This window comes from Marmota monax, unplaced genomic scaffold (genome assembly GCF_021218885.2).
Source record: "Marmota monax isolate L192 unplaced genomic scaffold, Marmota_monax_Labrador192_F-V1.1 WCK01_AAM20220418_F8-fsc00008, whole genome shotgun sequence".
Lineage (NCBI taxonomy): Eukaryota > Metazoa > Chordata > Mammalia > Rodentia > Sciuridae > Marmota > Marmota monax.
Window position 1 is genome coordinate 30,093,036 of NW_026694432.1, and position 14,968 is coordinate 30,108,003.

Genomic DNA, 14,968 nt, shown 5'->3' on the forward strand with positions numbered 1-14,968 from the left:
GACCTGGGACTTATGGTTCATAAATACTCACCGATTAAAGGAGTTGCAAACTGAGTAGTTTCTTGGCAAAAAGCATGCCAGCCACCCTGAGACATGGCATTTACAGTTACCAAGACCCCGCATGCTTCACAAAGTTCATTCCCTTCCACTATCTCGCAAGCCATTGAGGACAGCCTTGTGAAGTTAGATAGTGTAAGTAACATCACTATTCTGACATCCATTTTTAAGCCCTGGGGAGAACTGCACCACACCTAATAGAAATCTAGTGTCCACATTTCTATTTCCTTCCATCAAACCCATCTGTGGAAAGCCACTGTTGTTTCTTCCAGACAGAAGGACCTCTATCACGTACGGATCTCACACAGCCAAGCGAGAGCAGGCAACACACGCCACTGCACTTCAGAAGTGTGTGCACCAAGAGCCCTGGCTTGTTACTAACAGGCAAATTTAATCTCTCATTTCTTATAGTCATAAATAGGAGCAGGACAGAGATCAAGAAGATGACAGAAACTTGTAAATGTGGCCTTTACTATACTACTTTATAGATTATAATCTTCCTATGGTTCACACTTAGAAAGCCTGAACCCCAACACCACCCCCTCCCTGACAAGAAACTTCTCACATTTAACCTTACAGGGCTACTCAGACATGAATAAAGTCAAACAGAAATGTGAAGCTGAGAATCCAAAATAAATCCAAGTCAAAAATGCCTGGTGTATGTACTTCTGTAGCCCATGGCAGAACTGCATGCTCTTTGGTCAGAGACAATATCAACTGTGTTCTCACAGCACTGTGTTCTTTCCTTCTCTACACAATGTTTGTATGAGTCTTTGACAATCAAGGAATATTTATTGAGGGCCTACTACCTGTCAACCAACCATTTAGGCGCTGATCAGTGAGTGACTTAGTGATGTGCTACTGTCCCCCCACCAGCCTGGACTGTAGGCACCAAGGGAAGACTTACTGCTGCCTTTTTGATCAGTGTGCTATGCAACCTAACCGAGTGCCTGGCACATGGCAGGGACTTAATAAACATTAGTTGAATGTGAGAGAGGAGAGAGAAGGAGCCAGTTTGTGTGTGTAAAGGCATTAGGGCTTTTCAACTGCCCAAACAGGCCTTACCATCCACCAGAAATCTGATGACTTCTGAAAGGCCCACATGCCATGCACAGCTGTAGGCACAGCAGCTGTCATGCAAAGTAGCCAAGGTCCAGAACTAGGAAGAAGAATTCAGCCCTTTGTTTCTCTCTGCCTTTCTCATAACCAAAATGAGGTTAGACCCAATGTCAATCTTCCTGTCAGCTGTATGTCTTCAACATCTGGCTTTCAGAAATACTAAGGTAACATTATCTCTGAGTAAAATTTGCACTGATTCACTCTCTCACATCACTGCCTGAAAAGATATTATTTAAATGTCTGAGGTCACACATAGGCCTAAATAGAACTGAGTTAATATAAAAAGCTCTCCATTTCAGGTCTTTGCAAGCTATAAATTAGCTTTCAGAGTATTTAATTTAAAAATAAAAAAAGGTTTGACTCATTATTTAAACTCTCCAAACTTTTAGGTCACAGACAGCAACCAGACCTCTTTTATGAGTAAGCTGTCCAAAGCAGATGGTACGCTCCAAGCCTGAGCTTCATGCTAGTCCTTTAATTAAAACCTAGGATTCAGTGGGTTATATGCTTCTCACAGTAGTTATGTGAACAATAATGGGATAAGAAAAAATACCAACTATTTAGCTCAATACGAAAAACAACAATCTAGGCATGAAATATATAAATTCATCTATCAACTAATAAAACAAACAGTTTACATTCAGGTTTTTCCTCTATATCCAATTAAATGGACACAACAATAAAAGATAAATAAGAAAACAAAAGAGTAGTGAAATACATTCTGAAAATGCACAAACTATGCCAAACAGAAAAGCCTTAGGGTGAGGTTGCTATTAAGCTACGAATGTTTAAATACATAAATATGCTTAGTAGCACAGTAATGAGTCCCCACTTCCCAATCTCCAGCCCATACAAATCACAACTCTTGTGGAAAGGCTGATAACATAAATTATAAATAAAATACATACTAAATAAAGGAGCAAATAAAATTTTGTGAAGAGTTTGCCAACAATCAAGCACTAAGCTTAATATCAAAAAAATCCCAATACATGGTTAAAACAATTAAAATAAGACCTGGAATTTTCTAAACTCCGATCATCTGATTCAGAATCAAAGTATTTAATGACCTTCAGTGTAGTCAGCACAAGGCCCACCAACTAGCCGGCCCTTAGGGAATTAGTTATGTTTCCATTATGCGGCGAAATACAAAGAACGAGTAATTGAAAAATCAGAATGGTCTTCTTGCCTACATTTTTTAAATATTAATTTTAAAATCTTCCAAAAGCAAGTACTTTATGCTTTTATTTACAGCTGGACTTCATACTTTGCAATGTTCTGGACAAAGAACAGATTCATTTGTTGGGATGATTACAAAAAGTTACTTAAGACCTAAGATTGGCTAATAATAATAATGTACTTGTATTAATTTTAAAAAATAAGTAAACAAAAACAAAACAACAACAAAAAAAAAACTACCAGACCGTGCCTTGGCACATATTCAAACTGGGCTCTATAAAAGACTCCCAAATTCACACTAAAATTCTTCATTTAAAAAGAAAATTCCAACAACGTATCAGCATGCCAGCTGGAAATATGATATAGCCGACCAAACTATTTTCCTACCCAGAAATTTAACCCTCCTTTGTAAATGCAACTACACTTTACCTTTTGTTCAAAAACATCATAAATCATAAAACTATGAGAAGTGACTCAAAACGACAAAGCAGCAACCGCCCCCCCAACTTGCACGCCGCCCGCAGCATCCTTCGGGGAGTCCCTGCCCTCCGGGCCCGGCCTCTCCCCTCCCGGCCGGCGCTTCCCTCCCCCCTCGCTGTCTCCTCCCGGTCTCTCCGCTGTCCGCGGAGCGGGCTGTCAGCCGCGGCCGGAAGGCGGAGGCCGCCCGTCGAGCGCGGCGCGGCCCGACTCTGACGTCCGCTGGGCAGAGCCCGCACCCGGCCGCGCCGCGCACTTTCGCCGCGCGAGCGCTCAGGCACAAGTTAGCAAACAGCCCGAGCGGCAGCCGCCGTGATTCAGCAGCGGGGCCGGCGGTGATCGCGGGCCGGCCGGGCCGAGTCCGAAAAAGGTCATCAAGACACAGCGGGCGCCGCGCCCGGCCCGCGATCCAACCCGCGACCCGGCAGGCGGCAGCGAGACGGCTGCTGCTTGCGGGCCGGGCCGGGCGAGGGCAGCCAGCCGGCCGGCCGGCCGGCAGGTCCTACCTTTCCGGCTCTTGGGGGAGCTCCGCTTGCTCCGGGCGCTGGCTCGCTCTTCCTCAATCGCAGCTGCTATCTCGGGGTTGTCTTCCCCATTGTACCAGACCAGGAGCTCCTCGCCCGGCGCGATTGGCTGTGGGGAGAGAAGAGACAAGCGCCGGGCCAATCAGAGAAGAGGTTGTTGGCAGAGGCGGGGCAACGCCGCGGCGGGCGGGAGCGGCACGCTGATGGCAAACAGCTGTCGGGCGGGCGCGCCACCGGCCGCGCGCGCTGAGGTGGGGCGGGGGAGGTGGCTCCACGAAGGAGGGGGCGCTTCCGGGAGGAGGAGCTCACGGCCGCGCGCGAGGAAGGGGCACGGCCAGGAAGAGGAGTCTATAAAACGGCCGCGCGCAGAGGTTCCTATGCTGGGAGGCGATCGTGGCCGCGCGCGCGGGGCTCCTACCGAGGAGGAGGGGTTCACGGCCGCGCGCCCTGCCAAGAGGAGGCTCCCTCGGTCACGCGCAAGGGGCTCCGCAGGTGAGAGAAGCCCAGGGCCCAGGGCCCAGGGCCACAGGCTGGATGGAAGATAGACCTGCCGCGGATCGCGGAGGCTCTCACTCAATCCCCAGGCGCTTCCACATCTTTCTGCTCCAGTCCCCGAATCCCCCACGCGAAGAGAAGACACAACACGGAACCTCTTTCCGCACAAAATCCGAGTGAATGAGAAATTTAAAGCACAATTAACAAGCAGGTGGCAGCACATGATTTTGATTCCAAAAGCAAGCGAAGCCTGGTGTCGCGCTGCAAGTGTACCCCTGCCCCGCTGCTCACGTCGCAGAAAGCTAAGAGGAGGCAGCGCAGGACCGTGCGCCGCTCTCCTCGGGTCAGCGAAAGGGAATTACGACTTTTAAACAGAACGAAAGCCTACAAATACCACCCAGGTATAATGTTCCTAAAACTCAGAATTCTTCACGGTCAGTGTGACTGGGAGAGCAAGGACACACCAGTAGATTACACCTACAAGACCCTAGGGGCGCGGGGTGCTGAGTGGAGAGATGAGCCTCTAAACAGAACTGAGGAAAAGAGCTTCTTGGTTTCTCTCTCACGGACTGACCTGATCAAAAAGTTGCAAGAATAACAATGCAGGTAAAATTCCATCTGAAACCCACTGAATAAATAAGAATTCATGACTCAATACTAACATAAATGACTGAACAAGTAGATACATACAAAGGAAAATTCTTCCTTAAAGTCCATCACAAGGGATCATAGTGAAAAGAGAATCAGAAACTGCCCCTTGGCAATGTTCGTTGTAACAACTGATTCAGGGAAGACTCACCAATGGTGAAAGTTTAAGGAGTAGCACAATTTGCATAGGCTCAAAATATCTCCTAACAAAATATCTATTAATTACAAGGGGAAAATTGTGTTTTCCTAATGTGACAAATGAATATCACATACCTCTTGGAAGGATACACAAAGAACATGACATATTGCTTTTGGGAAGATTTCTGCCCAAAAGACATAAATGGAATTTAATCATGATGAAACCAAAGACATTCTATAAAATAGCCATTTCTCCTTGAAACTGAAAAGTTAGCAAAGACTAAGGTATTGTCCAAGCTAAGGAAACTTGATATGATAACTGAATACAACAGTATTCTTACAATGAAAACAAGTAGAACAGTTGACAACATTTGAGTCAGGAGGACGGATTAAGATATTGTTTCAATGCTAGCTTCCTGATTTTGATCATTGCACTATGGTTATGTAAGAGAATAATCCAGGTATTCTGTTTTGCTTTGTCTTTTTTTTTAAGGGGAGGGAAATTCCATCTAAGATGTCAACAAATAACTCCTCATGCGAATATAACTTCTAGTATAGATAAAGTCCTTAAAAACAAGTTACTATTAAAAAAGATAGTGCACCATAATCAAGTGGTATTCATCCCAGGAATGCAAGGTTAGTTCAATATACAGAAATTGATAAACATAATTCATCACATCAATAGACTTAAAGAATCATATGCTTATCTCGAAAGATGCAGAAAAAGCATGACAAAATACAGCAGCCATTCATGCTCAAAACACTAGAAAAGCCAGGGATAGCAGGAATATACCTCAACATTGTAAAAGCTATATATTTAAACCTAAAGCCAACATCATTCTAAATGGAGAAAAATTGAAAACCTTCCCTCTAAAAACTAGACAAAGATGCCCTCTTTCACCATTTCTATTCAACATAGTCCTTGAAAGTCTAGCCAGAGCAATTAGACAGAAGAAAGAAATTAAAAGGATAATAAAAGGAAAAGAAGAACTCAGACTATCCCTATTTGCCAAAGACATGATTCTATATTTAGAAAACCCAAAAAACTCCACCAGAAAACTTATTAACGAATTCAGCAAAGTAGCAGGACATAAAATTAAAACCAAAAATCAAATTGCACTCCAATACATCAGTGATGAATCAACTGAAATGAAAGGGAAATTAGAAAAACTATCCCATTCACAATAGCCTCAAAAAAATAAAACATTTGAGACAATCTAACAAAAGAGATGAAATACCTCTACAATGAAAATTACAGATCACTAAAGAAACTGAAGAAAACCCTGGAAGATGGGAAGATCTCCCACATTCCTGAATAGGCAGAATTAATACTGTCAAAATGGCCAGACTACCAGAAGCACTATATAGATTCAATGCAATTCCTATTAAAATTCCAATGACATTCTTTATAGAAATAGAAAAAGCAGTCACGAAATTCATTTGGGAAAATAAGAGGCCCAGAATAGCCAGAGCAATCCTTAGTGAGAAAAGCAAAGCAGGAGGCATCACAATAGCAGACCTTAAGTTATAATACAGAGTAACAAAAACATGGTATTGGCACCAAAATAGACATGAAGACCAATGGTACAAAACAGAAGACACAGAGACAAACCCACATAAATACAGTTACATCATATTAGACAAAGGTGCCATAAACATACATTGGAGAAAAGACAGCCTATTTCAACAAATGGTGCTGAGGAAACTGGAAATTCATATAACAAAATGAAATTAAACCCCTCTCACCCTGCATAAAACAAAACTCAAAGTGAATCAAGGACCAAACTCAACTCAAAGTGAATCAAGGCATTAATTAGACCAGAGATACCCCACCCACTAGAAGAAAAAGTAGGCCCAAATCTTCATCATGTCGGCTTAGGAACTGACTTCCTTAACAAGACTCCTAAAGCACAAGAAGTAAAATCAATAAATGGATCCAGGCGAGGTGGCACACACCCGTAATCTCAGTGGCTTAGGAGGCTGAGCCAGGAGGATTGTGAGTTCAAAGCCAGCCTCAGCAACAGTGAGGTGTTAAGCAACTCAGTGAGACCCTGTCTCTAAATAAAATACAAAATAGAGCTGGGGATGTGGCTCAGTGGCCAAGTGCCCCTGAGTTCAATACCTGGTACCAAAAAAAAAAAAAAAAAAAATCTCCAGGATAGATAAAGAACTCAAAAAACTTAACAACAACAACAACAAAAAAAAAAACACATAGAAAAATCAATAAATGGGCAAAGGAACTGAACAGACACTTCACAGAAGAAACAAATATATGAAATATCGGTCAACAAATATGTGAAAAAACGTTCAACAATTCTAGCAATTAGAGAAATGCAAATTAAAATTAATTCACTGGCATTCCATTCACTCTAGTCAGAATGGCAATTATCAAGAATATGAGTAATGAGAGCTGGGGCTCAGTGGCAGAGCACTTACCTAGCATGTGTGAGGCACTGGGTTCAATCCTCAGCATCTCATAAGAAGATAAATAAATAAAGTAAAATAAAGGTATCGTGTCCATCTACAACTAAAAAAATTAATAAAAAAAAAATACAAGTAATGATAAATGTTAGTGAGGATGTGAGGAAAAGCGTACACTCATACATTGCTGACTGGACTGCAAATTGATGCAACCACTCTGAAAAGCAGTATGGAGATTCCTCAAAAACCATGAAATGGAACCACCATTTGATCCAGTTATCTATCCCACTCCTTGGCATATACCCAAAGGATTTAAAATCAGCATACTATAGTGACACTGCCACATCAATGTTTATAGCAGCTCAATTCACAATAGCTAAACCATGGAACCAACCTAGGTGCCCTTCAATAGATGAATGAGTTTAGAAAATGTGGTATATATACACAATGGAATATTACTGAGTCATAAAGAAGAATGAAATTATGGCATTTGTCAGTAAATGGAGACTACCATGATAAGTGAAATAAGTCAATTCCAAAAAACCAAAGGCCAAATATTCCTTCTGATACACAGATGCTAACTCACAATGAGGGGTGGGGATAGAAGTTCACTGGATTAGACAAAGGGGAATAAAGGGAAGGAAAGGGAGGGAGGAGAGGAATAGGAAAGACAAAAGTAGGATGAATCAGACATGACTTTCTTATGTTCATATATGAACATACAACCAGCGTAACTCCATATCATGTACAAACACAAGAATGGAAATTTATACTCCATGTATGTATATCAAAATATATTCTGTCATGAATAACTAAAAAGAAAACAAGCAAATGTTACTTTGTTGCATTCTCTACAGAATTCTGTTTATATAGTTCAAATTTCAAAATAGTCTAAATTCTTCAAAATATAAGAACCAGCCACTGTTTCTTTGGCTCCCCCAAGAATGGCTTAAAATCTGCCACTTTCTTATCTTTGAATCAATATATTGTGTGAGGCACTGGCAGTGTTCACTTTTCTTTTTTCATGAATCAGTTAAACCTAAACCAAAAAATCTAATTTAATAATCACAAATGCCTTTGGGCACCCTAATGAGCTAATGGGTTGTGTTTACTTTTCAAAAGTAAATTCCAAACATACTTCATTTATCTTCTTGTTACAAGTCACAAATTTATGAACATGGTGGTATTAAATAATATTTGAAATGCCTAGGGTTCTAGGAAGTAGTTAATTGTTAAACAAAATCAAAAGTAAAACAAGAACACAGAAAGGAGGAGTGAGGACAACTGTGTTCTTGACATATTCCTCCCCCAAAACAGAGTAACCAGGACCCTGGTTGAAAGCTGACAGTTTCGGGGGATCACCAGGAATAAGAGTGCCTGCCTCCAAGGCTCCTCCACAGGGCCTGGGCAGACTGCCTGCTGCACTGGCTACTTCACGGGGGAGCACGCCGGTACCCCCAGTTACTCTTGTTGCTGCAAAACACGCAATATGAAAACACCAGAATCCTATTGCACCTCAAATCTAATACAAAATTTTTAAAAGGCTATTGGGCTGGTGAAGCGCTTCCATCAAGAGAAACAACAACCTGATTACAGAATAGCTCTCAAAACTGTCTGAACAACTGAGATGTTATTATACTATGGAGCAATATACTTCCCAACTTTGTATTAAAGCAGCTACACAGCATTCCCTTATGAAGAAGGGAATATATATATATATATATATATATATATATATATATATATTTTAAATCAAGCATTGTTTTCTTCTGTACTATGCTGTTTTCATTTCTGCACTCCTTAGTATTTTCAAGATTTACACAAAGTTCTATCATTATAAGTACAAATCCACATTTTTAAAAAATGAAGTTGAAAGACCAACCAACCTTTTTACATACAATTATGCTTCATTTAAGGATGAGATACCTTCTGAGAAATGTGCCATCACGCAATTCCACTGCGGTTCAAACCTCACAGAGTGTGCTCACACAAACTCAGGCACTGTGAGGTCACTGACTAATGCAATCTTATGGAACCCCCATCGTATGGCGGTGCATGATTGTACTGTATTTTGTTGTTAAAGAAAAAATTAAAACAACAAGACTTCAAACCCTTGCAACTTTTCCTTTGGATTCAGGCAGTCTTTATAAAATCAAGCACTCTCTCTTTTCTAAACATCGGCATATATAAACCTGAAATTTACCAGACCAATTAGGAAGAAGCAAGGGTCCCTAATATTCCTGATGCTAGATCAAATAAGAAAACTGCTCCAGAATCATTGGAATACCCAAATTCATACACACTTATCCACCCAAAATCCATTCCCCAACATGATCTATAAAAGTCATGAATCAGATCTCAACCTCAAACCTTGAACGAGTGAACTGAGCCTAAGACTAAAACTCATACTTCTCTCGCTGTGAGTTATGAGGCCCCACCTGATCTGGCCCCTGCCCACATCACCTCCTACTATTCCTCTCCTTCCTCCAGTCACATCAGCCTTTGTTCTGTTCCTCTAAAAAAACAAAAACAAAAAACAAAAAACAAAACTACTAGTGTATTTCTCCTTCAAGGCCCTTTGCTTCTACCAGCCCCTCTTCCTGGATGGCTCTCCTCCAGATCTTTGTGTGGCTGTTTCCTTTCTAACCAGGGATGGAATTCATTGTCTTTCTCAGGAAGCCTTCCCTCGCCCGGAAGCCAATCAGCCTCTCCCTACACAGTCCTCCACAGCATCTGCCTGTCCTCAGAGCACTTGCTTCGATCTGGAATGATTCTATAGACTTAATTATTTGTTTATCTGCCTCCTCCCCCATAAAATGGAAGTTCTCTGACACTAGGACCTTGTCTGTTCTTCCCACTACCCTAGAAGAGTACCCGTCTGCAGTGCACACTCAGTATCTGTCAAACTACTGAGTAGATGAATAAATGGATAATAGGCTTGTTAACTTTGAATAATTTTTAATCAAAGTACCACAAAACTAGTGTTGAGATTTCCCAATTATCTGGGTAGAATAAGATGAGAAGGTGATACAAAGCCCATAAAACATCACACGTAATTCATTCCCCACAGAATGCTTAATCCAGTTAGACGACCACCAGTAAGGAATCTGAAAGGCCTCATGAACACTTGAGTAAATATCAAAGGTCAGGACTGGGGGAGGTCTGCAAAGATCAGAACTGTGTTATTTCTGACAAATTTAGGTAAAAATGATAGTAGCACAACTAGTTACTTCGCATTCTGAGTAATTATGTTGGCCTAGCTACTACATATTGGATTGCTTCATCTTTACAACAGGTATATGAATTAGTATTGCAGGTTGAGTATCCCTAATCCAAAAATCTGAAATCCAAAATGCTCCCAAAAGGGAATCTTTTAGGGTGCCATCATGATACCACAAGTGGAAAGTTCCACACCTGACACCTCATGTGACAGGTCATAGTCAAAAGGCAAGCACACTAAAAATATTGTATAAAACCACCTTCTGTTTATGTGTATATGTGTATATGAAACAAATGAATTTTACGTTTAGAAGCATGAAAATGGGGGTCCCATCCCCAGGTTATGCAGATATATACAGATACTCCAAAATTCAAAAATATCTGAAATTCAAAACACTATTAGTCCCAAGCATTTCAGACAAGGAATACTCAACCTGTACTACTACCTCCATCTTGACGAGTGAGAAAACTAAGAGGAATGAAGGAACACCGCATGCCACACGTCTAGAAGCCAACATTTGCTCACTAGGTGGTTTGCTCTAGAATTCCCACTCCTGGCACACACCACATCACCTCAGCAAAAACGACAGCTGTCATTAACAGCCCTTAGTTACTGGGTGCTCCAGCTGTATCCATGTTCACCCAGGTGCTCATCACCACAGCTCTGTGACCTGTATCTGACCAGGAGTGAGCTAGGGCACCAAGAAAGGACATGCGAAGGCCACAGAGCTAGGGCACCCTGGCTCGCCGTGCCCAGGCGGTGTGGCCTCAGAGTTCACCCTCCCACCCACTGCCCTGTGTGGCTTGTCAACATCCCTGCAGTCTAATGTCGCTGCAGGTCTGCTCTTGAAGAGAACAGACTTTAGTTTGAAGCCTAAACAAGTAACTGCAGGGTCGTCTACCTCCCAGGGCTCGTGTCCTTCAGAACCTCATTCCCACGGCCTTGACTGACTGACACACAGTCACCTCCTGGCCTACGTTCCATCTCCACCAAGATTCCACCTCACAGATTCAACCAGGTATCTCTCACTTAAGTAAATTTGTGAAACAGAATGAATTCTTGAATCACATTTAGAATCCAATTTCAAATCCAGTGGAACAAAACTGCAGTAATACCTACCAGAAAAGCATGCTGCTATAATCCAGCAGAAAGAAAACAGGAAGCAAGATTTCAGAAGTCACATAGGAGAAAGTAACACACACATACAATTCCTACAAGGGCTAAATGCAAGGCCATGGGTATAAATGAAGTAACAGGCCCTCCAACTGGGTAGCAATGTCAGGAAAAAATGTAGCAGAAAAAAAATTGAACGGTTACCTGCTTAATGGCCTAGCGCTGTCCCAGTGACAAAACTCGACGTGCAAAGCTGGCCTGTACCTTCAGTGTTTGCTCATCAAGACTTATCAACTCCATAGAGACAATTATTTTTATGGACTGTCCCTCAGTCTATGATATATTTAATGGAAGCAAGTGAATAAAAACAAGCTTTCCTTACAGCAACTTTAGCAAAGCCATCTATTCCAAACAAGCAACAACCATCGGCCTCTACAACCTCAACATTCCACCTTGGAACAATTCCATGCATGACGTGCAGACCTGTCTTCCCCAAGACCATGACCAGTGAAAACCAGGAAAGAGATGCAGTCTTGTTGGTGGCACACCTGACTTGCCCCTTCTTACCTCAGTGATTAATGTCTCCCAATAAAAATGTGGCAAAAAAAAACATGTTCTGTGTAATTTCTATTCTGAATAAAACTGAAGGAAAGGAAAAGCCAACCCAAGGCTTCATTGCTTCATTTACATTGAAGACTATGAACATATGAAGACTTTGAACCCAGCACCACCACAACTATTGATGGCTTCTTACAGTGGAATAAATCTGCCAGTCAGCCAGTTCCTGTGCGTCCTGGGAGGAGGGGAGCAGCTGCCCCACGCTTTATCCACAGTATCCAGAAAGACACAGCATGTGATTACTCAATCCCATCTTCGTGTTTAGTTAAGTTCCCTGGCATATATGAAGTAGAGGCAACCATTTCTTTACCATAGGACCTTGAGTGTACAAATGAACCACTTCAAATATAGTCCTTTCAAGGTCAGAAAAACAGTTATTGTCAGTCACAGCTAAGGACCACATTTAGAAAACGCATGCAGAGTCACTTGCAGTAGACTATTCCAACACTGTTACCTTTAAAGTTTTATAGTAAATGGCTCTGTTGATTTCCAGTGGAAACAAATTTTGCTCCTCTCCTGAGCAAGCCCAGTTCACATATCGCAGCCAGTTCCCCTTCTCCGGATCAGTGGCATCGATGCACATCCATCCCAAATTCGGGTAATATACCTTGGAAATGAGGGAAAACAACCCTTGTTAAGATAGAAGTACTTAAAAGTATCTCCATGTTCAACGTTTAAAACAAGTCTTCCTCATTACACACAACTACTCTATAAAGCATTTCACAGAAACAAAATAAGTGACAGAGAAAAGAAAAATACCAAGTAAAAACTGAAACTCAAAACCATGTGATTCCCATTATTTTTTTATTTGGGCTTGCTTACTTTTTCCCCTAAACAGAAGGAGCTATGTAACTAATATACTTGATGATCACCAAAAGCTTTGCAAATACATGCATAAAGGAAGTGACAACTACATTCCTGAAAATGTGACTTAGGACTGTGAAGCTTGAGGAGTGCTGAGCAGGGCAAATCCCCATACTCTCAGGGTTGCTCTGCCACTCAAGCAGGGGGTCCTGGCCCTGTGGGTGACCCAAGTCAGTGGGTCTTTTTCTGGCAGGATTGACAGGGACTTCAGGAAGTAAACACACTCTGTGAACCAATCACGAGGGTGATGGAGCATGATGCTCTGCAAACTCAGCCAGCTCTTACCACTCTATCCAGGGCTCCTGTCAGGACTAAGGTGCCATGGGTCACACTCTAGGAAATATCAATGCCTTCCAAAAACATACTGAAAACTCAGCCCTTCTTTGAGAAGTCACATCAAATCCACTCTTGCAGGAAGCGTCCCTGCAAGACCCTTAGACAATTGCTTCCAGAGAGGCTTCCAGCGCTTAGCTAACATTCCTTCTTGTATTTATTTATTTTTTGTGGAATACCAGGGATTGAACCCAGGGGCACTTAACCACTGAGTAACACCCCTTTCTGTATTTTATTTAGAGACAGGTTCTCACTGAGTTGTTCAGGGCCTCACTATATTGTTGAGGCTGGCTTTGAACTTGTGATCTTCCTGCCTCAGCCTCCTGAGCTGCTGGGATTACAGGCACGCACCACCACGCCTGGCAACATTCCTTGGTTTTAAAGAACATCTATTTTTCAACAATTTTTCACTTTAAATTTTATATATGCAATACATGTACACATTTTATTCACCAAAACTAAACTGCAAAACACCCACTAGGCACTGAAAGAGAAACGCAGAGAGATAAGAACAAGTTTTTTATTTTCCTTTTAGGAGGAAAGAAAAGAATCTACATGCCATAACTCTTACCATGACTCCCACCAGTTGCTCCTCCTCTCCTCTCCTGCCATGTGAATCACCACCCATAGCTGCACTGTTCCTTCCAGAACAAAGCACCAGCCCCTACCTGATGTCCTGGAGGCCTGGCAAACAGGGTGCAGCACCCACCCTCCTGGGCAACTGCCGGAGCTCATCAGGCACGACGCTCCGCTGCTCCCCGCTTCCTGCTTCCTCACTGAGCCCCAGGAGGCTCATTTACTACTACTTCTTCCACCAGTCAAATGACTTTCCTTTCAAAGTCACTCAACTGCGGCCAAGATGGGCTTAAATCCAGGTCTGCAGAACCTCCAAGACCCAGAGCCGCCCTACCACCCTCGTAAAAGTGCACCCCTCCCTCCCCTCAGCACCTAGTCTTTCCACCTCACTTTTCCTACCCTTCCAGGTGCTAGATGCAGTGCAGTATCATCTGTCGCTTCACTTCCTTGTTCAGGGCCTGTCTCTCCCACTAGAGCCTCAGCACCCTGAGAAGGCATCAGCCTTTTCTCTTGTGCCAGTGCCTCCAACACCTCAACCAGTGCCTGGCATACAGTAAGGTAACAATAAATGACCACCCGAGTGCATAACCATCACCATCCAATGAATGCCTACTGTGTGGTGGGAACTGTAGCAGAACCCCCTCTGCAGTCAGTTTATTTCATCATCATAAGCACCAAGGTGCATATTTTAACTGCCATCCCCCTGTGAGCTGATTCAAAACTTGACTGCTCAGAAAGCAACCACCTGCACCACTCTCAAGAGGTAACCATGTGGCATCAGGCTCCCTTGCACCTCACTGTCACACTCCCTCTCCACATTCCTCCCCTTTGAAACAGAGTAGCCTATGTGGCAAGAAACTGCATCACAATGCAAAATTCAAACTTAACACACTTTCATTTAAAATGTTTCAGAGACACACATGTTCATAATGTCTGCCGGCACGGTAAAATAAGGAAAATGGGGTGCGTGGTGCTTGAGTATTACCAATCCATCTTAGTTATTGTTCACTAACTCACAAGGCATTATTCCCCGGTATACCGGAGAGAAAATGGCCCAGGCTCAGGGACAAAGCCTTGTTTTGATGTATCCCAGTGCACGTCAGGGCCTCACTGGATCCCCACCTGCATACTGGCACAGCAACCGAGATAGATCAATGGGACTGCAGAGACAGGCATGGCTGCCAGCAAT

At 42.6% G+C, this 14,968-nt stretch overlaps 1 protein-coding gene across 5 annotated transcripts in view; it reads right to left on the bottom strand.

Annotated features, from left to right (window-relative positions):
- Prdm2 (PR/SET domain 2) overlaps nucleotides 1-14,968 on the bottom strand; it is a 118,988-nt gene that overhangs the window by 63,012 nt on the left and 41,008 nt on the right. For all 5 annotated transcript variants that reach the window (XM_046468582.2, XM_058571145.1, XM_046468577.2 and 2 more), the window contains 2 exons: nucleotides 12,461-12,613; nucleotides 3,336-3,462 (listed from right to left, as the gene is read on the bottom strand). In XM_046468582.2, coding sequence (XP_046324538.1) covers nucleotides 3,336-3,462; nucleotides 12,461-12,613 — 280 coding nt within the window. The remainder of the gene's footprint in view (nucleotides 1-3,335; nucleotides 3,463-12,460; nucleotides 12,614-14,968) is intronic.